At 39.7% G+C, this 27,017-nt stretch overlaps 1 protein-coding gene across 5 annotated transcripts in view; it reads right to left on the bottom strand.

Moving 5' to 3' along the window:
• Nucleotides 1-1,170: 1,170 nt before the first annotated feature.
• The window catches only part of MYO1B (myosin IB), a 199,730-nt gene continuing 173,883 nt past the window's right edge, over nt 1,171-27,017 (bottom strand). For 3 of the 5 annotated variants that reach the window (XM_010860845.1, XM_010860844.1, XM_010860846.1), the window contains exons 21-31: nt 24,163-24,231; nt 22,104-22,190; nt 21,753-21,839; nt 19,880-19,966; nt 16,202-16,276; nt 14,480-14,614; nt 12,341-12,447; nt 9,606-9,738; nt 8,818-8,970; nt 7,208-7,335; nt 1,171-2,505 (exon numbers count right to left, since the gene is read on the bottom strand). In XM_010860845.1, the coding sequence (XP_010859147.1) occupies nt 2,382-2,505; nt 7,208-7,335; nt 8,818-8,970; nt 9,606-9,738; nt 12,341-12,447; nt 14,480-14,614; nt 16,202-16,276; nt 19,880-19,966; nt 21,753-21,839; nt 22,104-22,190; nt 24,163-24,231 (1,185 nt within the window). In that variant the 3' untranslated portion in view covers nt 1,171-2,381. The remainder of the gene's footprint in view (nt 2,506-7,207; nt 7,336-8,817; nt 8,971-9,605; nt 9,739-12,340; nt 12,448-14,479; nt 14,615-16,201; nt 16,277-19,879; nt 19,967-21,752; nt 21,840-22,103; nt 22,191-24,162; nt 24,232-27,017) is intronic. The other 2 variants (XM_010860847.1, XM_010860848.1) reach the window with 2 other exon arrangements.

The following is a 27,017-nucleotide window of genomic DNA, read 5'->3' as shown; positions in this document are numbered from 1 at the left end:
AACCAAGTGGTGGTTGGGAATAAGTTAGAGCTGTGTTACTAGGGTACACAGGAAATCTGGAGTGCCACCTGTACTTTAATTCTCCACTGCAGGACAGTGACAGAACTTCAGACACACAAATCTCGGATGCTCACCTGCTACAGTAGGTAACAGTACGGCTTATCAGTAATGTCTAGTTAGGTAGGACATAGGTGAGCAGCACAGGCCAGTCTGGCCAACAATGCTGTGCCCTGAGAGCTTCCATTCAGGAAACAACCTAACGATGATCAGCAGGGGACTGGATAAATAAAGTATAGTGCATCCATACAACGGAAGACTATATGGTACAAAGAATGAAGACTGAAAAAGGCAAAGTAAAGAACAATACCTATAACATATTAGCTTTTGTCTACTAAAGCAGGAAGAAGGTAAGAATCTCTATTTTTATTTCCTCTTGTAAGCATATGCATAAAGTAAAGTAAAAGAAAGACTGGGAAAGACTGAAGGCAAAAGCAGACGAGGGGAGCAAAGGGTGAGAGATAGATAGCACCACCGATTCAATGGACAGCAATGTGAGCAAACTCCGGGAGATAGTGAAGGACAGAGGAGCCTGGTGTGCAGCAGTCCATGGGGTTGCAAAGAGCTGGACACGACTTAGCAACTTAACAACAAAGTAAAGCAAAACCAACTGAAAACTATAGTTAACTTTTCAGGAAGGCATAGGAACTGAGCAAATGATGGGATGGAAAATCTGTGTTATATGTCTTTTCATACTTCTTTTTATGTCAAACAATGGGAATGTATCACATATTTTTTAAAGCATTAAAAAAAAAAAACCCACCTCTCAGTTCCAAATTTCTACTCACCTATTTCAGGAATAATCAATCTACCACTTTAGATACATGTTGGAAAAGACTAAAAGAAAGCAATTATATCTTCTACTTGAACCAATAAGCATAAAGGCTTTTGAGGATTTTTTTACAGCAACAACTTTTTTAAGTACAAAAGTTAAAAGAAAATCCCCAGAAAAATAGTTTCAATGACTGCTTCTGGTTTATAAAAGGTAAGTGAAATTCAATTACACAGAGAACATGTAATGTTTGGATTGTAAAGCCTTTCCGTGCGATAATACATTGACACACAACTTAAGAAAATAGCTTGAAATACAAAAATACAATTGTGATCCAGGAATGGCACCAAATTAGAACAGTTTTATTATTTAACATACCAATGTATATACATTATCCTCCCAAATAGGAAACAATTTTGATTCCAAAGTTTAAAATGCGATTTCCAAAATGAATCCTAACTATAAATTTTGGGGTAAAAATAGTCCTGCAAATTAGCACACATCATTTTGATCCTTGACTAAAATATGCACCCTGTACTAATCACTTCTCTCATACAAAATGTATATTACAAATAAAACTTTCAAAAAAGATCTCAGATGTTTACTGCATATCATAGAGAATGCTTACCACCATCTGAAAGGCTTTAAGTCCTTCCCTTTATTAGATGTTTAAAACAGATACTCAAATCTGGATGAAAACAACACTCTGCAGGTATTAGCATATCTAGGATCATATATGATGCTTACCAGAAAAAGGAATATATAACTTTGCTGGACTGCTTCTGTTACTTTTTCTAAAATAAGAATTACTCTTTCCTACTGTTTTAAAAGCAATGATAAGAGATGTGAACAAATTAAAAGTCCTGTTCAAATGTCAGTTTTCTCTTTTCAAACACAAACCACATGTAGAGGCATTTTTACTCAGTCATATATTTCTACTTCCTAGGACCAGCCCTTCTTGAAGTATATATTGTTAAAGACCATCCTACAGGGTTCCTAATGAACGCTGTCCATTATCGCCAGTAACTGTTCTCGTCTCAGCATTTTCAAACTCTCTTAGCTCTGGTAAAGCCAGCACAAACCAGCCAGAACACAATGGCCTTAAGGGGAAAAAAAAGGGGGGAGCCTACTAATAAGTTTTTGTATCGCCTAGTACAGTGCCTAGCACAGAGTAGGCATTCAATAAATAGGTGACGAATGGATGCACTATCTTTTAAGACCGTTTCCTACACTTAGATGTATTAATGATTTATGAGTAATATGTTGCATTAGGGCACACAAATCTAACATGATGACTAAACAAAGAACACACATGACATGGCGGAGATACTGTTAGCGTCTACAATTCCGTCCCAGGGCAGCATGTGTACTTTAAGGGTTAAAACTATTCCAATAATAAGAATTGATTAGTCAAATATTTTTATTTTGCCAAGGGACTCTAACAGTATTAACCTTTGGCAATTCCCCAACATACAATGAACTCCAAACAAAACAAAACCAAATTGCACTGTTACAAAGAAACGAGTCCATGGAAGCAGAGAGGAGGCGCCAGTTAAGGGACAGCAACTTCAAGGAGGCGGTTGTTTTTTCGCTTGCACGTTGGGACACTCCCATTTTTCTGGTTGCCCTGAATAAACTTCACGCACACTTTGTCCTGCCTGAACTGCACCAGGAACCTAGGAGGAAACAATAAGACAAACTAAAGAAAAGTACACACAGAACAGCTGATGATTACATGAACTTTGTTTTTTAATGGATATTTACCTTGACAAGTATTCCCCTTTCCATCAGCCCTTCCAGCCCAGAGGATTATACCCCCAGGCATTACATTGCCTTTTGCTTCCAACGGCCACCATTTAGCCCTAAGTAAACCAAGTTCATTAGCTCATCATACTCCTATCCAGTAAGAAGGACTATGAATATCCACATTTGGAATATTAATAGAAAGACAAACATGCTATTTTCCCCATTTTTATCCACTTCTGCATAGCAAAAATAGTAAAATTATCAACAAATTGAGAAAATGAAATGCAGAAATAACAGAGAACAGGTCCAGAGACACTCCAGACTATGGTTTCCAAATATTGGATATTTACACACTTCCTACACTACTTTTTTTATATCTATATACTAAATAACTGTGTTTTAAAATAGCTATGACCTACAGAATAAAAATGATGAAATCATAAGTCTGATCTGCCAGTTATATTTTTAATATCCATTTAAATATATGTATACACACACATGTCATTATAAAAATTTAAAAATCTATCATGTACACCTAAAGACACCTCTTATCCTACCAGTGGTACAAGCAGTACACTGTGGGAAACGGTATTTTAGTTCAAATCTTTCCTTTCACAGACCAAGAGCAGTCAGGCATTTGCCCACAAGACTATTTGTCACAGCTTCCTACAAGAGACATATGACTGGCTTCCCCCTGGGCTGGGTGCTGTGAGGAACAGGCACTGCAGGTACGAAATGAGGTCTCTGAGGCATCACCGGGGAGGCATACGGGCAGCGTGGCTGTCCTGGAACCCAGGCTTTCCCAGCTCTTTTCTCTCTACCATCAGAATCAGTATAGCATTACCATGTTTTCAGTGTGTTTCTCAGGGAACTGTTTCTGAGTTACTGGTGTATAATTAAATGAGTCAGTCTAAAAAGCATGTGGTAGGTCACATGTTCACTGGCACCCACGATAGCTCTGCTCTGTACACGTCAGTCTCTGCTTCAAGGTCTAAAGAGCCCATGTTTCGCAAACTTTATGCACTGGAGTGAAATGTGACACGTAAGCTTGTACTCATCGGTGGTACATCTGAGCTTTAGATGGGCTGTTTCTTTTCAACTCGAAAGCACTAAAAAAGCAGCTCTAGTTCCAAATTCATCTGCGATCTCTCTCTAGCATGCATACTTAAATCTATGTGCCTCAGAGAAAAAACAAAATCTTTCAAGTTTAACACAAATACATACATTTAAAAGATCAAATATATTTACATTTTAATTTTTAAAGACAATCTGTAGTGTAATAAATGTAGAGAGAAGTTCTTTTCCCATTAACTTAAGCATATACCAGCTGTCTCCATGTCCGCAATTCATGCCCATGATTCACTCCAGAAATAACAGTAGCTAAACCTTACCAAGTGTTTACCATGCACCACACTGTTCTTACTAAGTTACACATATTAACTCAACTTTAAAACAGTCCTATGAGGTAAGGGTACTATTATCTGTCTTTCACAGAAGAGAAAACTGAAGCCTAGCCCACAGTGAAGACATACCATCCTCCAGCAAAGAATCATGTCAGATGCATGATTTCACAGCATCAAAACCACTCACAATGTCACAGCAGACTGAGACAGGTTAGTTGTTTGCATTTAAAATATTCAGAAAAACAACTGTATAACTTAAAGGATACACATGTATGTGTGTATTACATGTATGTATGCATACATACATATATTTAAAGTATTTAATACAAAAAATTCACTTTAGTTTTCAATACTGCAGATTGCTTTTTAGAAGAACTATAGATCTTGTTTAATGTTATCCTTAAAATGTAATCTATTTATAGATTGAATAGTTTGGGAATTTAAGGACTGGGGATCACAAGGCAGTCGAGTCTCTCAATGAATTTAATTCTCATGTCTACACATGCTGGTTAAAACTGCTCTAAGGAGGAAGCAGGCCTTTGGCTTTCCTCCTGTAAGCTGACATCCAGTTTATCTACAATGATTATGGAGATTGGGTTTGTTAGAATATCTACTTCTATTTCTAAAAAGGATGCACTAAGGGAGGTTTTGGTCACTGAAATGCATGCTGTTTACAACACTGGTCTGTATAGTCCACAAAAAGACATCATGGGCATGCTTGTCCATGACTCTGTAAAATTTTGTTTAAATTTAAAATGCTCACCAAAAAAGTATATAAATTTAAAATGCTCACCAAAAAAGCTGCTTAAGAACTCCCAGAGGTTATGAAGCAGAGGCTACATGGGAGCCTTGTTCTGCCACGTGGATTCCTGGGCTGCCTAGGGAGGGACTGTGGTGCTACGCAAGGTGCCATCAGCTATTTTCTTTTTATGAGACCGACCAGTAATTAGGAATAGGAGAAGGAAAGGTGTTCTGGTCTAGTTTATAATGCTACTGAATGTTTTCTTCACATGGCCACACTGAATCTTTGCTCAGACAAGCATGTTTACTGAAAACTTACACACTTAGAACATCACCCCCACCCCTTCTGTGACAAGCAGGGTCCCTTTCACCTGGAAGTCGTGTTCTGAGATCAAATGCCTCAAAGACAAACTGTGAGAGTTGCTGCTGGGGTTCTGTGCTTGACACAGCACGCTGCACCCCCACAGGGCGCCTCAGGAGAGTCACCATGCACAACAAGACTGCAGAAGCTCTGGGAAGCGCTGTCGTGAAGGACAGTTCACCTCTTCACAACACATCACTACTAACATCCTGCCAAGGCAGTGTTCTCAGAATGCCAGTCTGGGAAGCGCTAAAAGCAGCAATCCTTAGTGGCCTGGATGTTGGTGTGGTTTTCTCTGTAAAGATGGCCTTATGGACAGGGAGGCCTGGCGTGCTGCGATTCATGGGGTCACAAAGAGTTGGACACGACTGAGCGACTGATCTGATCTGATTAACATAGTAAACCACATGTGAAGCTACTTCATCCATATACCAAGAAGCTTCTGCATCTGAACACAAAGAATCTTTCCAGGAGGTGTGGGAAGACCAGTCCCACTACAACAGGAGCCCAGCTTCCTGAGTTATGAAATATTTCAACTAAGAGTTTAAAGATCTAACAACCCTAACAGGTTAACATTTTAATTGATGAGAACCCAACTGGTCCATATCTTTTCTCCTAAGTCTTTATGAGAAAGGACTTGATAACAAGGAAAGTTATTTTGTTTAAATTGCAATTTCCAATATAGGGTATACATAAAAGTCAATTACCACCCCTCACCCTCTATCCCCATCTAAATACCATTCCTAGTGTACAATGAGAACAGACAGTGGACCTAAGGTTCTGTCAAACCTAGTATATCAAGGAGAGCTGGTGTGGCTTACAAAGGGACAGGAATGGATATGAACTTATTTTAGAGAAACTTTTAAAAAGAGTTGAAATAAAACAGGCAGGCAAAATCTTAATTAGAAAATAAAATCATTTCCTATGCAATATGGTGATGCAAATTTTACTCCATGTCCAAGAAAGTATATATACAGACAATAAACAATCTATTGAAAAGTAATCAATTAAGTATCAATCCATATAGTAACTAAAATTCAATCCAGTGATCTCATACTGACAGATTTAATAAAGGGAGGGATGCTCCAACCTGTATGCAAATAACAGGTCTCTATAACTAGAGCCCTAATGTGAAGCCAAAAGAGCAGATTTCAGATTCACAGCAGTCTTAACACTAGTGAACCCCTGTCAACCCAGAATGCTTATTTCATAACTCTACTTTGTATGGAGAAAAAGGTATATCAAATACCTAACACATTCCCAAATGGCACTCTTGACTTCCCCCCACCCCCAAACCCCTCATTCTTCAGTGTCAACTACTGCAGTAAATGGTACCATTTTGGGCTCATGCCCGAAACCTAACACCCAATCTGTTAATAAGTTCTCTTGTTTTCCTTCAAATTACATTCAGAACCTGACTACTTTTCACAGCCTCCCACTCACACCCCTGCCTAAGCCTCGTCATCCTTACCCGACAGCTCGGAGAAGCTCCTATTTCCTCTGCTTTCACTCTTGCCTCCCTACAGTTATTCTCCACACTGCAGGCAGAGAGATCTTTGAGAACCATAAATCTAATTATGTCACATTCTTGCTCAAAACCTATAGTGGCTTTCCATCATCCTCAGTAAAATCTCAACTCTAGGCTCTACACAGACCCTGCCTCTTGCTCCAGGGTCTTCCCCTACTCCCTATTTTGCTCTAACAATGTCCACTCCTGCTTCAGGGCCTCTGCACCTGCTGCCTCTCCTGGAAGGCGTCTCCCTGGATTCCAGTTTCAATTCAAATGCCACCGCATCAAAGTGGCCTCCCTGGTCTCCCTATCAAAAATAACATCTTCTGACCTTTAATCTGCTTTTCTTTCCTCTGCCAGCATTTATTACTAACCAAAGTCACGCCACCTATTTATTATTTCATTTGTGCATATCTGTGTCCTCTATTAGGATGTCAGGCATGTGAACGTGGATACTTGGTCAGTGTCACTCGCGGCCCATCCATCACCTAGAACACATGTCGAACACATACTCGGCTCAATAAGTAGTAGCTGTAAAAATGAATGAGACCAGGTCCCTCAACTCAAACAATAAAGCTGAAACTGAAAAGACATATTCAAAAAATTCATAAACATACTCATCAGAAATTTCAATATTGAGCTTCTGTTTGGTTTGGCTGAGAGTCGTCCGATAGAGCTTGGTGGCCATTTCAATCAGGTGATCACTGCTGAAGAGAAAGTCTCCCTTACTAGCTGCTTCACAGCCCTGAAAGAACAAACCAAGAGTCAGGCTAATTGTAATTAAAGACAGCTCGGGAAGTATGTGTTTACAGGTTTGGCTGAAAACACATTCACAGTTTCTTTAAAACATCAGCTACTGGTGTCAAGTCTTCCGAATCAACAATGATGACAAGAGCAGTCATCGTTTCTTCCAACTTGCTCAGAGCACTTTAGTAAGGTCACCTAAGCCCTTGTCACCCCAAGCTGGTCGATGGACCAGAAGTACCACCAGCACCACCTGGGAGCTTGTTGGAAAAGCAGATGCTGAGTCAGGCCTGATCAAAGGCTTATGGCAGATGCTTCCACAGCGAGGCTCATGTGTGATCTGTTTGCTCGCTCAGGTTGGAACACTCACTGGCCTAACCTACAACTCATCCTGAAAGCGCTGTTCTAAAAGCTCCTCCATGATTCGGTTAAAAAAATAAGAACAGCAGCAACAACGCTTGCAACAAATATTCTAGGGCAGAGGCTCAACCTCAGCTGCACAAGGGGCTCACCTGGGGAGCTTTTGGAAAATAGGGTGCTTGTGCCCCATTCCAAGAAACTCTGATTTGGTTGGACTGGGGAAACGGCCTGTGCACCAGCATATTTTAATATATAATCGAGGTTCATAATCACCGATGAAATAATATGCTCCCTTAGGTTAAAATCCACAGTGGGGAAAACAGGCTGAACAAAGCTTATGGGTTTTTTTTTTTAAGTTCAAAATCAGTTAGATAGACTACTATCTATTAGCTAAGTATATGTCTCTATATATGTTAATATTTACTGACATCTGTTTATTCAGTGACTGTTATGTGACATGTACTATGCTAAGCACTTTACATAGTTCCATTCAACCCTTATAACAACACTATTAAGTAGGTACTAATATTTTTCCTATTTTAAGAGAAGAAAAATTAGGTAGGCATATTAAAGTTTAAATACCTTGGCCAAAGTCACTGTAAAGTTAATGGCACCAATGCCAGAGTCTACACTTGAACTGCTCAATTCAAGCCAGGCGGTCCTGGTTAAGCTGACATCAAAAAATCTTCAGGTCAAAATTATTAGGCATTGTTTTACTATAGTTGCATCCTTTAATTAAAAAAACCCCCAAATTAAGTATGGACAAGAAGACATTTACCAATTTAGGAGATACAAGAAACAATAGAAGGAAGCAAAATTTTAAATGTCTTGATATTTCTAGGCATTATCTCAAAATAATGCACATAACACTGGGTGTAAACAAAAAGCTACTCAATGAAATGAGAATTCAAGTGAACAAGTCAATAAAAGTCATTAATCTTATTTAGTTACTGAAAAACAAAGCCTGAGATTTTATGTAAGAGTGAATATAGCCCAATTTTGCAGATCAGTAAGAAGGATATATATACTTCAAGTAACAGGCATGTGGAAAATCTTAAATCAATGGCTGAGAGATTGGACCAATGCAGAAATCTTTCAGTCAAATCAATAGTTGAAGCTTTACCTCTTTGAGGTGGATGGCAAAGAAGCCATCATTTTGTGAGCTCATGGATACTTTGGTTACATCCACCAGGGGAACCTCTGACTTGATCTGTCCAGACTTTTGATCAGCAAGAAGCAGATTATTATTTGTTAAGAGGAAAATACGGGATGTACTCTACGAGAAACGAAACAAAAAAGGATATAAAACCGAAGATCAAAAACATCCCCAAATTGTCCATGTGTTTCAGGCATTAGTTATTTGTAGAAATGCACATCTTATAATAGTATTTTTCAGCCTGCACACCTATGTAAACTGAAAACACACTAAAGAACATAGACAATCTATTTCAATTTGCAAAAATTTCAGAGAATGAGCAAAATTCCACCTAAGCTTAAAGGCGAAAGAAAATAGCTTCCTTCACAGTAACTCTGCAGAGAATATGAAATGCAAAAAAATTTTTGATGTATAGCTGATTTATAATGTGTTAGTTTCAAACATACAGCAAAGTGATCCAGTTATACATACACTCTGTGTACATATTTCTTTTTAGATTCTTTCCCATTATAGATTATTACAAGACATTGAATATAGTTCCTTACAGTAGGAATTTGCTGTTTATCTATATTATATAAAGTAGTGTGTATCTGTTAACCCTATATTCTTAATGTATCCCTCCTCGCCCCTTTCCCTTTTGATAACAGTGTTTGTTTTCTCTGTCTGAGTCTTTCTACAATGCAGATTTTAACATTCAGGCAACTGTCCCAATTGAAACAACTGTCATTACAGGTCTCCAGGGTTAGCATTCTTACCTTCCCATTAGCACGGTTAATTTTGTTCACAACCTCAGCAATGATAATCTTTTCTTCAATGGCATCTTTGAGTTTCTTATACTTCGGATTCTTGTTGATTTCCAGGTAAGGCCCTTGGAATGGCTGCCCAACACTGAAGGAAAAAAGTTCCTCACATTAGAAATGGTTTCAGATGGAAGTACTACTAGAAAAAGGTAACGAGTTGGTTGATTCTGAAATTCAAACTTCATTACATTTTTGATGTGACCATGGCATTTGGTTGGGAAGACTTTGATAAAAATCTCATCACATGGAACAACTAAGACAGAAATCTGTCCCAAGAAGGACAGTCAAGACCCAGGTGCATGGCCTCATGGGAAGGAAGAGGCAATTTCTTCCAATCTGTTAATATAAAGTTAACAGCTGCCTACACAGGATTCATTAACGCCTTTAAACAGTACAGAGCAATGATAAAGAGGGCACAGATCATTATCATCTCCTGCCCCAAAGAAAATTTTCATTTTCTCACAAAGAGTAAGAAAAGCGACAGGCCTTCTAAGGGGTAGAACAGATCCAGAGCAACCACTTTAGAAGAAAACTTTGGAGCACTTAACATTACCATATAACTCTGGCTCTAAGCCGGCCATATGTGAAAGGAAAATTGGCCTCTCCTCTTAGGATATGCCCCTAAATGGACACAAGTGGCTAAGGTAAACATTCAGAATCGGAGCAGTTTTCTTCCAAACAAACTACTTCTTGCAAGAGGCACGATCATGCACCCAACATCAAGATTTCTTTTCCTAAAGACTTGTGGGATGACTTCTTCAAAGACGCCAAGAAAAAACCACGGCTTCACTTTGAGCTATAAAGTTCTGGCAATTTGCAAATGCAACTTAAAATGCTTGCATTGTGGGTGGAGGATCAGGGCAGAAAATCCACGTAGGTGGTCAGGGTTTCACAGCTCCAGGATAGGAAAGGCCGGCACCCTAAGAGCAGCCGCTTCACACAGGAGTGGGCGCGTACATGATTCCACCTCAATTAATGCTGGAGGCTCAGCACGCCACCATCCCTGAAAACTAGTAAAACTACCCAAAGACCTTGGCTTGATACTAACATTTTTGGGTGGTTGTTCATACTCTAACATGTTTTTAATAATACAAAGTGCTAATAGTATTGGAAATTTGTTTCTTCAAAAATGTTTTTTTTCCCCCTCCTTCCAGTTTCTAAGGAGTCATCCACAGGGAATGTTAATTAAGAAGGTTACTCTACAATTTAAAGATACATAAAGAAAATGCTGAATGAATTAAGTTGGAGAGGAAAGCATACAGACAGTTTACCTGTTTGAATATGCTTTATACAGCAGGCACTTTGAATACCATTGGTTTTAGGCACTGTGTTTGACTGAGGGGAGTGTATGCCCCCTCAAGCAGCCAAATCAGCTAACCAAGTAAGCTGTGCTACTAAAATATCTAAAGCAAATGAGTTTGGCAACTTACTTTTATTTAATCCTTTAAGAAGAACAGCTTTCAAATACAGGTAGACATAGAGAACATACCTGCACACATACCACATGCAGTCCATGTGAATATACTTAGCATATAATGCATTTTATTTCTAAGACATTTTTTTGGAAAAAGCTAGAAGTTGTTATAGATTTGGCTTGAAGTTGTACAATCTACTTTTTTTATAAATACCAGATGCAAAAGGGATAGGAATTCTGGGGTGCTGGGGGGAGGGACGGGAATGATGACCTTGGGAGATGTAAGAACATTCAGATAAAGCAGTTTTTACCAAGAACTTCACTTGGCAAACTTGCAGTTGGTTTTCCTTCTTTTACTGAGTACTTGATGTCTACAATAAAGGAACTGAAATTACTGCAGAGGCCAGTGAAGTCGGAGGCAATGAGTTAGCTGACCAAAGGTCAATATAGGCCACTGTCCAGGCAACGCTAGAAAGTGACAGACTGGCTCATTCTTCATTTATTTTACAAAGGAGATTCTGACCCAAATTGTTAAAGTGGGAAGATTGGAATGGTGATTACAGTAGATTGTCAACAGAAACCAGCTAGTCTCTGAAACCAATGGAAAACAAATAGGAATTTACCAAGTAAATCTCTTATTAGCCTAGACAATTTTCATTTTAAATGACAACTTCTAATTATTTAGGAAGTGTTCAGGATAATGCTAAGGGAGTAAAACCAACACATGTGATCTTGTTTCTCTAAGTATGCTAAGTATGAAAGCTCTTGGTCAAATGTGTTACATTCATATTCAGACTTTTCAGAGTACCTTGGACTGCAAGCAGATTAAACGAGTCAATCTTAAAAGAAATCAACGCTGAATATTCACTTGAAGAACTGATGCTAAAGCTGAAGCTCCAATACTTTGGCCACCTGGTGTGATGAGCTGACTCACTGGAAAAGACTCTGATGCTGGGAGGGATTGGGGGCAGGAGGAGAAGGGGACGACAGAGGATGAGATGGTTGGATGGCATCACCGACTCAATGGACTTGATTTTGAGCAAGCTCCGGGAGATAGTGAAGGACAGGGAAGCCTGGTGTGCTGCAGTCCATCGGGTCACAAAGAGTTGGACACAACTGAGCCACTGAACAACATATCCAGCCAAGCTCAAAATAATTCATGAAATTAAAAACCTGTGTGTCACTAAAATCAAATCCCACTAGAAAATGCCTACAAGTACATTTGAGAAACTTTTTAAAAATATTGATTTTTACGGGTAAAGTAAAATCATAATACCTAGATGGATATAAAGCCTTCTTGTCTTTGAAGAGTTCACTGGCTTCTAGCTTCTCTTCATAGATAAGTTTCTGTTGGTCTGTGAATTGGTCCCTGTATTTTTTACACTGTGAGATATGAAAAGAAGAAGAAAAAAAGACATCACTTATATAAGTAAATCATTACTCATCCTTAAATATGCTAAACCAATTTAACAGCAGTTAAAAATAAGAGTAAACGTGTATGAGATATTCATTAAAAGGTCAAGAAAATTTTTCCTTCTTGAGTTTTAAAAGGTTGGTCTTGGAAAATGTCATAAAAACTACTATTTGTGTTGCAGAACTTGCGATGCTTCTTCAAAACATACAAGAACTTCTCTGGCCTGCACCCTCCTGGGAGTACCGTTTCCTCCCACTACGTCAGCCCTTGGACATCCACACTCTTTCAGAGACTCACAGGAAGAAAAACATGGTCCATCACAGCCCAGCGTGCATATTTATACACACACATATATACAATTGACACAAAAGCTTTACAAAACAGCACTTATCCTGTCTACATGTTGTGTATCCTGTTATTTTCATTTCAAAATGCTGATAGTAATACTACTAAATTGATTTCATGACTCACAAATATGCTACGATCTATAGTTTGAAAAGCAATGCTCCAAATCCTCCATTACCATTTCATGACGTGGACATTGTTGTTTCTTGTTGTCTGTCGCTCAGTCATGTCAGACTCTTTTGTGACTCCATGGACCTGGCAGACTTTTCTGTCCGTGGAATTTCCCAGGCAAGGATACTGGAGTGGGTTGCCATTTCCTTCTCCAGGGGATTGTCCCAACCCAGGGATCGAACCTGAGTCTCCTGCATTGACAGGTAGATTCTTTACCACTGAGCCACCAGGGAAGCCCGAATGTGGACATAGGACCTGAGAAATCTCCCCTTCACACTGATTCTGAGATTGTACTGAAAGGAGACAGGGGATGGCATGAGGAGCAGGACCAGTTTCTTTAGATGAACTTTCTAAGAAATCCAGTTCACGGATGGGTGAGAATCACCCACATGATCATATAAAGGATCATCAGCATTACTGCCCACCCTTGGAATAAATGCATCCCTTTCTCTCTCCACCCCCAAACCAAGGGAGGTAAGGGCAAAATTCAGGAGCCAGGGGAAAGGAGAGGCGGAGCAGATGCCTAGTATTCACAACCTCCCATCATTATTTCTGGAATAGTTTCTGTATCAGACTCAAAGGGGGAAGTGAACCTTGAGATAATGGCAAATCTTGCCAAACTGACTCACTAAGTAGGAGAACAGGACTTAGTATTCCATTCCACAGGCTGTGCTGGGAACAATCATTACACTGACTAGTGATAATGTCTCTCTGTATGTGTATATATATATATATATATATATATATATGATTCAGCTAAGAACAAGTCCCAGCACTGAGCAGGAAAGAGTTTCCTGGAAGATGTATCCATCAGTTGCTCACTCACTAAATACAAGCCCTTCAACCTAAGACTTCATTCTATCCAAATGACAAATAATTGTACCGTTCCACATACCAACTAAGTTACTGAAATAAAGTCCATCTTTATACAAACAAGTATCCCACAGAGTCCACACTGAGCACCACCTAAATTACATGTTATGTGCTCATGTAAAATTAAGTGAGCTAAAATATAAGGCCAAATCAAATAGATTTTCAGCTTCCCTTTTACTCAGAGAGCCAGGGGGAAGGAAATTTTAATCTCTTTAATGTCTTTTGGGTGACGTTAGAGCTTTTCCCCCCAGTCCATCAGAACGTGTATGTTCTCATGTATGTCTATGTAGTTCTATGTAGAAAGTAAACTCATGTAATTTGTGAGACTTTACTATTCACATGAAGATATTCGAATTTTATTATTTCTACTTCCAGTAGTATTTCTTCACATACAGATGAAGATAAAAAATTGGACTACTTGAAAGCAACTAGTCTGGATGGGAAAGACAATGCAGTTCTGGAGACATCACAGGAGCACTGAGGGCACCGGGAATTCTCACAGATAGCCAAGCATGCTTCTTACTTCAAAATCCTGCTTTTATATTACCCTTTGCAAACACTCAAAACAGATAGCAAGACATCTTTGAAAAAACATAAAAAGATGGTTTTTACCCTCCACAAGTGGAAAATCCTTTTTAGCTCCTTGTGAGTAGAATCCAAGAACAGGTAAGGTCTCGATGGCCAATTCTTATCTATCGGAGATAAGGAAGGCACCTTATTTTTCATTTCCAAGAAGTATTTTTGCACCTGTGTTGGGTTTGACAAAAAATACCAGGTAAGTCAAATACACCAGAAAAAGAAAACACTGTCTAATATAAACCGGACTCAAAGAAACCAGTCTTTAGTGGAATTTAGCAAGTTCTGGTCCATAAAATTTTGTAACTCCTCTGAAAAGTCTCTACTCTACTATTCTCACTGGCTTGAGAAATCTGAGCTCCACCAAATGGTTAAGGAAAAAGAAAAGTAACCAACGTGAATACTAATTTTATTATTATCACCAAAGGAATACCAGTCAACACTAGAGAGCTACAATGTCTAACAGGCAGCCACACATGGCTCCTGACTACACTGCTGCTGCTGCTGCTAAGTCACTTCAGTCGTGTCCGACTCTGTGCGACCCCAGGGACTGCAGCCTACCAGGCTTCTCCGTCCATGGGATTCTCCAGGCAAGAACACTGGAGTGGGTTGCCATTTCCTTCTCCAATGCATGAAAGTGAAAAGTGAAAGTGAAGTCGCTCAGTCATGTCCGACTCTTAGCGACCCCATGGACTGCAGCCTACCAGGCTCCTCCCTCCATGGGATTTTCCAGGCAACAGTACTGGAGTGGGGTGCCACTGCCTTCTCCCCGTGACTACTCTACTGAACCACAAAGATCCAGGACATTTTTGCCACTGCATAAAGTTCTACTGGACAGCACTGCTCTAGAGCACTTACCATGGGTCAGGCACTGTGGGAGCTTTACAGTGTGACTTCATCTGAACCCTTACCCTAACTCTACAAGTTAAGTGCTATTACTATCCCCACTGTACAGATGACAAAATGAGGCTTTCAAATCTGTGAGTGGTGGAGCAAGCTGGCTCCAGAGTTCACACTCTTCAGCACTACATCTATTTGCAGAAAAACAGAGAACTTTAGGATCTATCCTGGGAGACGGGCACAGCCTTGCTCTCCCACACCCCTCCACCCACTAGTCTGTGTTGCCAACCTTGCTCTGCAGTGGTTCATGGCAGTTTAGCAGGCCAAGATCTTGACATTCCCCTCAAATTCCTGTGCTGAAATCCTAACCCTCAATGGGATGGTATTAGGGGATGGAGCCTTGAGGAGGTAATGAGGTTGAGATGAGGTCACGAGGGCAGAACTTCCAAGATAGGATTAGTGTCCTTATAAGAAGAGACAGGAAAGAGTTTGCTTCTCTATCATGTGAGGAAACCAGGAAGAGGCCCTCATCAGGCCCAGATCGTGCTAGCACCCTGGAGGCTGTGCAGAAATGAACGTTTCTGTTCAGAGAAATCAACATTTACTGTTTAAGCCACACAGTCTATGGCACTTTTGTCATAGTAGCCTGAATTGAGACACCTGGCTTTCTTGGGTTCACTTTTCCCAAAGTATGTTCTCTCTGTCAAAAAAAGAATATTTGATTAATATTCTTTAATGGGCCTCTTTCTGACACAATTTACCTGAACTTTAGGAGTGATGATAAAAAAAGGTCATATTAAACGTCAATGTCACAATTAGGATTTAACTGTTACCAGATAAGTCACATACTAGTGAGTTAGTGCTATGAACTAGTTAACCCAATAATACTAATTAGCCACATATAAAATATAAACTTACAATTCTCTGCAGTGTAAATTCATAAATTTTCTTGCCGGCATTGGCTCTGAAGAATTTCCTGTACTCCCTGCGTACCTTTAAAAAGAAGCAGCAGAATACAGAGGTTAGTGTGTGGCCAACAGATGCCCATAAAGATGACACACCTCTATTAAAACCAAAAATTAAGTGGAAGAAGTAAATTCACAAGTGTCTTTCTGGATACAGCAAAGTAATTGAAGCATATTGAGACAGTGGGTTTTAAGTCAGAGGAAAATAAATTAAGAGATGCAAGATAATACCAGAATGTTTTGATGTTTTAAATCCTCGTAACTAGCTTTTAAACAGCCTGAAGATCTGATGAGAAACACTGTACAGGCATAGCTGCAAATCTATCAAAAATCAAAATACATTTCAGAAAAAATTACATAAGGTAATTTTCACTTCAAACTGTTCTTAAAAGGCCAGAAATGCCTGAGGAAATATATGGCAGTTTCAAACAGACTTGCATATGAAGACAGGACTTGAGTACTACATACTGAGGAGGGCATATGACTAAAAATAAGAATGTAAAAGGAAGCTTTTGAATGATCATTATCTTCCATTTAATTACATTAATTTTTCTCTCACTCCTACTCCCACCAAACTTTCTACTAATACTAATCACAGCACTTAAGACATCGTATTAGTTTTAGTTTAATATTTCTTCTCTGCTATATTGTCATATTTACTTTGTATGCTAGTGTCTAACAAATAAAATAACTGAGGTGTCTGTCAAATGAATGAATGGTAGTTAAGTTTCATAATTGAGGGGAAAATATTTAAAATGTTTATAATCCAGCTATAAATAGGAGAGTTAGAATCTGGCAAAATATTTGCCTATTTGAATAATTTAGACATTATGTTTTTCTTATAGCTTAGCTTTCTGGGTTTAACAGCACATGTTCAAAATATTTCTGTATTAGGGGCTATAAATTAGCAACCAAGTAACCAAATTCAATTTGTTGAAAAATATTTTATATGCACTTTAAGACTTTGACATAGGTGTTCAGACTGCAGATTTCTCTTACAATTCTCTAAGATCTAGCAACAGGAAGCCCCATTCTCACACAGCAAGAACTGAGTGAACCAGAGCAGCCTTTGGAAGAGAGCTGCTTGCTCCAAACTGCTGGAGGCCTGTGTTCCTTCCCCACATTTCATCTGTTACTTCCTTCATGTGATCCGTCTGGTGCCTCTGGGCATTTGAGTACCAGACTTATTCTCTACACCTATGGACTTTTAAAGTTTAAAAATTCTCTTATACACCATGTAGGCTGTTCTTCCTTTAATTCATATCTCACATTACTGATGATCATTTCTCTTGTAGTCATGGAGTTGGTTATAGGGGCTTCCCAGGTGCTGCTGGTGGTAAAGAACTCACCTGCCAACGCAGGAGACATAAGGATTCCTGACACAATCCCTGGGTCAGGAAGATTCCCCTGGAGAAGGAAATGACAGTCCACTCCAGTATTCTTGCCTGGAGAATCCCATGGACAGAGGAGTCTGGTGGGCTACAGTCCACCGGGTCACACAGAGTAGGACATTACTGAAGTAACTTAGTATGCAGCATGTTGTTTATAACTATTTCAAAAAATTTTTTTTAAGTTTATGTTTCATTATTTTATTTTTTTAAAAATGAAAAAAAAAAAAAATTTTTTTTGGGGGGGGGGCTCATCATGTGGCTTATGGGATATTAGTTCCCCAACCAGGGATTGAACCCAGGCCCTCAGCAGAGAGTGTTAAGTCCCAACATCTAGACCACTAGGGGATTCCCTTCAATCTCAAACTTACAAGGGTAAAAGGAACAGGAAGAAAAATGATATTCATTAACTGGCTCCTAAAATTATAAAAATGTACAAAAGCAGAGAAGTTAAAGTGAGGTTTCATGAAAATATATCCTTAGAAATGTACTTGACTGTACATTTATATACACTTGAATGTCATTGTAACTGAGCTCAATGCAACATGCTTTGTGATACAGGACAGGCCCCTTCTCCTGAAATACAGCTACACACAGAAGATGCCTGGTGACAAGACGGTACACAGAATGGGTTCCCTTCCTGGGCCCCAGGGGTCTTAAAAAGGGTCCACTTTGTAATAACTCCACAAGAATCAAATCCTTTAAAAGGGCAAAACTACTGTTCATACCAACAAAACTTTTTTTTAAAAATATAAAAATACAAAATTATTACATTCTTAAACTTCAAAGAAATTTAATCTTATAATAATTTTATGGTAACACATTAAAATACTCCTGTTTTGTGGAAACTGGGGGAAAAAAGACAGTTATGTCTATACTAAGGCCAGTTAACTAACTAAAATAGCATTCACCTACAAACTGAATTTGGTTTATATGATGCGAGCACACACTCTTAATATGAAAGTATTATAATAAATATAAAATCATATGTGCAGTTAGTTAAATCCAGAAAACCGAAGACAAATGTGATGTTGCTGGTACAGAGCATTACAGAGAGTAAAACTCCTGACTCAATGCTGTTTGTTCTTTCCTTTTATGAAAATTAGATGCAAATTAGAATGTGAATAAAACGGGAAATAAAATCCTCAATTTTGACTTTAAAAAAGTCATTTCAGAACTTGTTCAATTCTTGAAATAGAACATCTTAAATTCATATTTAAGTTACTTCTTAATTACTTCAAAATTTGATGAATATTCATTATAATAAAAAAGTTAATTTACTCAAAGTTATAGGCTAAACTTTCAGGGAAAAATACAGACTCTTAAAAGCAGAGTTTATGGATACTGCTAACTCAGTTCAGATTCAGAGTTAACGCTTTCCTGGATAATATTCAAATATTTAGAAAAAAGTGAATTATTACAGTATTAAAGTAAAAAGAATGAAGAGCAAATACCAAAAAGGGGCCTAATTATCCCCCCAATGACAATATGAATAGCTCCCTACAGTGATGAGTTATTGACTCTTAGGAAGACAAAATCCTTGTATTGCCTAAGGTCATTCTCAAGGTTTTCCAGAGCCTAATCATATTTAGGTACCTGCATCCTTACCTCAAGCAGTAAGAACCTCTTTGAAATAAACCCTGCCTTAAATGAGAAGGCATTTGAATCTAAAGTTCTCTTTAACCTGAATGATCCACTGCTGGTCTTACTTGTCAAAATCTGTACATTTATGCAACACCCTTTGGTTTCTATGCTGAACAATTAGAATGATTGATGGCCAGTTTGAAGAAAGCTCTGCTCCAGGAGCCATCAATGGGACAGAATAGAAGGATAAAGGGAAACAAAAGCCCAGTATCCCCAGCCTGGTCACTGCAGACAGTGGGTCAGCTTTTAGCTCAACTGCTATAACTCTGTATCACAAATGGGGAAAAAAAAACACTTCATCCTCATGAAGAGGACATTAAATAGAATTTGCATAACAAAGAATAAAATATGCTACATTACTATAGTTAAATAATATGCTATTACTTTAAACCTATTACTTAAAGAAAGACACTGCAATAAAATCAGAAAATTTTAGTGTATAGGTTTGCTCTCTAAAAGAAACCAAATTAGGCAAGGTGCCACTGTAAAAGATTGTGCAGACCATCAGCAAGCATAATTGATCATTTGGTCAGGGTTAGTAGGTGCTAGAAGGGCTACATCGAGTCACCGTGGACAGAAAGAAGTTGTTGAGGAAGTACCTTCAGTCCAAGCCAGTAAGCCCAAATGACAGCAACTGCATGCTTACGCCTAGCCTCCTCCTTCAAGCGTTTCAATTCCCTTCGAGCCTAGAATGTTTTAGATGGTAAATAAAAGAGACAGCCCAATGCAGATAGCACAAATGACCAGAAAAAGACACCCCACCAAACAGAAGAGCCAATTTATGTATCAGGATTTCAGAATGAAAGAGAAATGGTGCACAATTATTTAAATCCAAAGCATCAGTGTCAGGCTGGTGTACTTTCAGGGCACTGAGACTCTGTCTCCAAGCAGGACAATGCATGTGGGACCCGAGGGAAACACTCCCAGCCTGCCCCCTTCCTTCCAATCCGTTCCTTTTCTCTCCCCTGTTCTCTTTCCCTCTTACATCCTCACCCACACTCTCTCACTCCCTCCCTCATCAAAGCCTCAGAACTGTAAGTGGCACCTAATAATTTCTGTGGACTCCTCTCTGCTGCCAGTCCATGGGGCTAAAGACACAGTGAATTTCCGAGTCCATTCACTTGAACATATAAAAACATAACTCTTGTGAACAACCATTTAGAAAACTGGAAGGAATAAAGGTTGCTTCTCTGAACTTCCAAAAAAAAAACCAAAACACCCAAACTCTGCAGTTGGAAAATTAGAAGTAACATGTATCAAAATTCAATATTAGCTAGGGCCCCAAACAGTGACATATATAGAAGCAAGATAAAAAGTGAAAACTCATAGGTTTAAAAATCAAACTGAGGGAAAAATTAATCTGAGGCGTGTTTTAAAAGATGAAAACAGACAGGCACTCATGTTTCATGACATCATAGTACTGAGACCAGGAAATGAGTTCACTCAGTGGAGAAATCCACCGTCCAGAGACCCTCTGCCTCTGATTCGGTTCCCTCGGTTTATAAAAGGAACTAGCTGGTTGCACACAGATGTTCAGGGGCAAACACAAACGAACAACTTTGGTTAGCTTGTGGCAAGTTATGATCTTTATGCAGGCAAATGTTGACTTTTCTCATTTTTCTCACAACATGGGTTTATAACGCTGACAAGGTAGACTTAAAAACATAGGACTACGTTGGTATTTGAGTTTCTAACTGGGATTCACATTTTTAGCAGAGATGACCTTTGATTTTTCTAAGTAACGAAAACATCTAAAATGCTCGTCCCTTGGGGTATGTGAAATGTTCACAGAGCCCACAACTCTGCCTGGGGATTAGTGAGAGTATTTCAGGAGGCCTTTGTTTCTGAACACAAACAGCTGATGCCGAAATTCCTGGGATTCTTCAGGGGCAATTACAGCTAGTTTTGCACGAACATAGCTTTCTGCTAAATCACAGATGATCATTCTTTTCACATATAATATTTTGCTTATAATAATCAATAGCGGCTCTAGTGAGCCTAAAAACCAATTTCATTCATGGATTAATATTTTTGCCAAGCATGCATTAAAGGCATTTCTATTATCAATGTTACAAGGACCAATCAAAACCCAAATTTTAATTAAACATTCCCATCATGCCCCCGCCACATACTAAAACACCTTTAGAAAACCGCCAGGACACATCAAGGGGGTAAAAAACAAACAAATAAAAAACTCCTCCCAAACTACACATGCACATTATTTGAGTTTTAAAAAAGAGCAGCTACACTAGTACCTCATTAGTAAGCAATTAGTGTTTTTTTTGCCTACACGTGCTTAGAGTTAGCTTCCTAACGTGCTCTGTTGGCATGAACATCTCCAGGGTTATTAAATCTCGCTGCTAGGACATGCGCCACTGTTAACCGTGGGACTCCATCCCCTGAGATGCTAGAAACATGGATTGATTATTGCAGATTCCAGGATGGGAGTGATGGGATATGCATTTCAAGTACCTTAGATCCAAGCCAGTAAGCCCAAATAACTGCAATAGCATGTTTATTCCTAGCCTCCGCCTTCAGCCGGCTCAGTTCCCTTCGCGCCTGTGATGCATTTGAAAAGGATTTACAGAGAAGTTTAAGGCAAGAAAGGTTACTGCTGGTTCCCAGTGGAGAAAGAGGAAGACAGACACGGTCACCATCAAACAGTATACAAAAGCGTGAGCCACCACCCCACACCAAAATGTTGGAAAGAGCAAGAGGCAAATGCGTGCTCAGGAGCTTAAGCCAGTGAAACCCGAATGAGGGGGTCCCTTGTTTCACAAGTCACTCTTGACCCACTGCTATCCTGGGGGGTCTCTGGCCTACCTGGGTGCCGTGCCAATATGCTGCAATGGTGGTGACGGCTTCCTCACAGCGCTTCTGATGTTTCAGTTCCCGCAGGATTTTCCGGGCCTAAAGCACACAGAATGATCCAGAAAGAGCGAAAATCAACCAAAAAGCAAACCCCGTGTATCCAGTGACTTGAAAGAAAATACCTGAAAACATAGTCATAATTCCCATTCTCAAGTGAAAAATCAACAGCTTAAAGAAAGGAAAAGTTGCTCATTAGCCCAAAATGGACCATGAGAAGGAGGTAAATGAAGACATTGTCAATCATGACAGTGTAGCCCCACTCAGACAGACAGCATCCTCCCACACTCTGATGAAAGTGAAAGTGTCAGTCACTCAGTGGTGTCCAACTCTTTGCGATCCCATGGACTGTATGTAGCCCTCCAGGCTCCTCTGTCCATGGGGATTCTCCAGGCAAGAATACTGTAGTGGATAACCATTCCCTTCTCCAGAGGATCTTCCCCACCCAGGGATTGAACCCAGGTCTCCTGCATGGCAGGCAGATTCTTTACCATAAATCTGACCATAGCAATATAAACTGGATGCCTCAGATGGAAGGAAGAGTTCTCTGAACATGATGGGTGTATACGGTGGGTCTATCTCCAATGATCCATCAAGAGCCACTTGATCATTTATCCTATTACTGTCTGGAATGGAAGTGTAGTTGTACTTTTTATTCAAAAGAGATAGCTAAAAACTTGTTATAAAACAAAATTATCTCACTGGTTCAATACTAGTGGCTTCCTTCCAGTCATTTCTGGCAACTGATTTAGTCGGGGTAGGGCTAGGAGGACAGCTGGTTTGGAGGTGAATCTTGTGTCCCGCCTCTGGTCTCTGGACAGGACATCTGAACCCCAGTACTCAGTAGAAGGTCAAAAGAAAAACCTGCAGGCAGCAATCTCACATACTCTGTGTGCTCAGACTTATATTTGGCCATTGCTGTGTATAACTATTAATACCAAGTCCTTGGGTTGCCCATAGGACTAGACAAAGGGCAATGGAAGCCATGGGACTCCCAGTCCAAGGCTCCCCCTCCAGAAAGTTCTCTGGGCCTGAGAACTACCCTGAAGTAGTCCCTCTGGATCCAGCCCCCTCCACAAAATCACCCAACAGGAATATGGCAACAACAGGCCCTGAAGTTCCTTTGACTCAAGGAGGGATCAGCAAGCTTTATCTGCAGAAGGACAGATAGTATGTGTTTTTGGTTTTGCAGATCATATGTTCTCTATCACAACTACCAACTCTGCTGTTGTAGCACTAAAGCAGCCACACGCAAGATGTCAGACAAGAGCATAGTAATGTCCTGTTGTTGTTCAGATGCCCAGTCTTGTATAGGACGTAGTGTACTAATAAAGCTATCTTTACATGAACTTTGCACTTCAGGTATGCATATATTTATATGAAACTTGTATTTCCTATAAGTTTCACATGTCATGAAATCGTCTTCTTCTCTTTTTTTAAATTTAATAATAATATACAAATATAAAAACCATTCTTAGCTCTCGGGTTGTGTGAAAAGAGGCAGTAGACTACATTTGGCTTGTGGGCTACAGTTTGCTGACTCTGAACCAAGCTTTGGCAGGAAGGACCTAGAATCAGGTGGGGTGGGTGCACTAAGACAACCAGAGCTTAGGATCTTTCAATCATGACGGGACATCCCGTAAGACTGTCACAGGGAGGGTATGGAAGGCACTGGGTTGGGGGTGCTCAGGTCTGGCAGAACTCACAGGTACTCAGCCTCATGGACTACCGCTTCCCTTGCAAATAGCGGGTGAGAGGAGATCAACATCATGTACAGTATTATTTCAAGGACTTCCTGCTCAGAGAACAAATCTTGAAAAGAAAGCAGGAAGCAGCCAAGACATGGTGCTGTAGGGCCCCAGCTTGGCCCATAATATTTATTCTTTCTATCTGACTGTTTACAAGGTGGGCAGGAGACAAGGAGCCCTCCCCTGCAGAGTGAGCATGAAGACATCATCCTTTGTAAAGAATGTGAAAACACCACATAAGTAAGGGTCACTTCTTTCAAACTCACCTTCCAACCCCGGATATAAGACTGAATTACCAAGGCAGAGCTCTTTATCTGTTGATACCTCTTCTGTTGCTGTAGGATGAAAGGGGAAGATATCAGCAGTTCTATTTACATATCCACAACACACATACCAAGAAAGAGTCAGCTTACTTAGTGCAATGAACTCTTGATCACCCTTATTCCTTCTGGCAACCAATTAAGTATAGAAATCAAAATATCCAAGAATCCAAAATTATTACAATTAATCCAAAGTTTGCTTCAAGGCTGGTAAATACAATTAACTAATGTCTAAATGAGTCAGGACCCACCACTCTTAACATCTGTTCTCCGCACCATGTTGTTATAACACACGGTCAAATGCACAACAGATACCGATGAACACACACGGAATGAATACACACTGACTTCTGCACCTACTTCTGAGCGTGTGCTCTTCTTGGTTCCATTTCTCACCATGCCACTGACTACGTCAGCCTCTGACACCCCACATTCCTTTTAGGTTTGCTGCTTTTACTGCCTCAAGCTGGGAAATCAGCTCACAAATTGAAGCAAACGTTTATCAATCGACTAAACTTTATTTATCGAGCTGGTGCTCTACATCCAGCCCTTGAATAGAACTGTGAAGATGTAGATGTTACCCTGACTGCATCCCTGCACTCAAGGACTCAGAGGGGACACCAGTCAGCAGTGGAAAAGAGAAACAGGGTCTGTCCCAGAGAAATGCGAGCCCAAAAGGCAGGTTCAGATGCAGCAGAGATTATCCAGGTGGGCAAGGTTAAGGAAGACCCAGTCAGAGTCTTCCCAAGGGTCAGTGAGACAAGGTCAATGGCTGGAGGCCCGTCTTAATTCCCAGCTGATGTCTTGGAAAGCGGAGGCTGCTAGAACACTAACTCTAGAAAAAGTGAGTGTTGACTGTGTTTAGTAGGGAATATTCACTACAATGTGGGTCCCCGGGATGAAGTTTCACAGTTTTTCAAACAAATTACTGAAGCCAGGCTGTGACTCTGACCCTGGAAATGGCAGACTGCCCAGCTCACTTTCTCTAAGGGGGGACAGATGCTCCAAGGGCTCTAGGCTATGTTCTGGAAGCTCAGAAGAGATGGAGGGTGAAGTTATCGATGTATGAGCAGCAGAACAAGACGATGCCAGAGAGAAAGGCAGAGATCCTGACAAAGGGCAATGGAAGCCACAGGACTCCCAGTCCAAGGCTCCCCACCAAGCCCGCGGAAAGCGTTCCAGGCCTGAGAACTACCCTGAAGTAGCCCCTCTGGACCCAGCCAGAGGACCTTGTTTCTGGGACCTTGGACAAGTCACTGCCCTTATTGGTCTCAGTTTCCCCATCAATCAAATGAGGAGCTGGAAAACCTCTAGGATTCCACACAGAAGGATACTCCATGTCTGTAGGGAACAAACTGTACCTATAATACCTGACCACTGCTTCTCACATCCATTTGGTACCTCCATGTTTTCTTTTAAAATTCCTACATGGCTTGAAAATAACTCTCTCTTTAAAATTCACCTTAAGGAGCCATGAAATACCACAGATTATGGGTTTTAAGGTAATCAGTAACTGAAAATGGACATTCAGAAAATCTTTGATTTACTTGGTCAAGGGAAAATCACTGGCCTGTATAACTATAGATAACTGATGGAGGTATTACATAGATATTGGAGTTTAAAAAAAAATTTTTTTTTTTAACAAATTGAAGGTTTGTGGCAACTCTGTGTTGTCAAATGATGGTTAGCATTTTTTAGCAATATTTTTTAATTAAGGTATATACTTTTAAAGATATAATGACATGGCACACCTAATGGATTATAGTGTGGCACAAACATAACTTTTATATGCACTGGGAAACAAAAGATTTGTGTGACTAGCTTTATTGGAACAGTCTGGAAACAACCTCACAAAGTTTCTGAGTTTTGTCCATAGTTAAAATTCTGAAACAGAAATAACATTCTAAAGCTTGGGCTATTATTTGTTTTCATTCTAATTCTCAGCATCAAGAATTAAGAATACATATGATGACTTTTTTAAAATCTGGACATACCAAAGCTTTATGTTGCTATTATCGGTTCCTGTTTCTTCTCATTCTTCTGACGAAATGGCCCCTTCCAGAAGGTCTTCCCTGACCACCCCATCTAAAGTAGTATCTGTCTCACCATTATTCTAGATCTCAGTTCTCTATTTCCTTCCTAGCACTTACTACAATCTGCCATTGTTCTGATTATTTATTTGCTTAAATGCACATTGTCACTCGCTAGATGTAAACTGTATGAGGTCAGCAACCAGGTTGTTTGGTTCACGTTGCTATTCCCTCAGAGTCTGGCAGAGGAGGAGTTTCAAAACTATTTGTAGAATTGAAGACAGATAAATTTAGGATGCTTCAAAACTTATTTTTTTTTTTTATTGATCTCAAAATAAGAAATAATAAAAATGGGTTCCTTGAGGATTGGTTATTTGTTAGTCCTCCCACTCTAAGGCAAACAGAAAACAGAGCGTTACAAAACTGCCAAAGGGCAAAGTACCACTATGTGCAGCCAGGCTGGAGACAACAGCCCTCTGGGCCTTTGTAAAATACATGTGAATAAATTTATCATTAATGTGGCTGGCTAGGGTCAGACTTTAACACTTGTACCGTTGGTTATACTCTTTTAACTCAAGGAAGCAGTTTTGAAGATGTTCTTTTAAATGTAATTTCTCTTTACTCATTTAAGTAACATTGATTTATAAAACTCAGAAATTTACACTCAAATGGATTACATGAGAATAGGCCAGCATAAGTTACGTTCTAATTATACACTCCTTTAAAGTAAAACTACTCTACAGCTGAAAAAGAAGAACACACTTAAAGGAG

Source organism: Bison bison, unplaced genomic scaffold (assembly GCF_000754665.1).
Source record: "Bison bison bison isolate TAMUID 2011002044 unplaced genomic scaffold, Bison_UMD1.0 scf7180017864471, whole genome shotgun sequence".
Taxonomy (NCBI): domain Eukaryota; kingdom Metazoa; phylum Chordata; class Mammalia; order Artiodactyla; family Bovidae; genus Bison; species Bison bison.
This window is presented reverse-complemented; position numbering and strand designations above follow the sequence as displayed.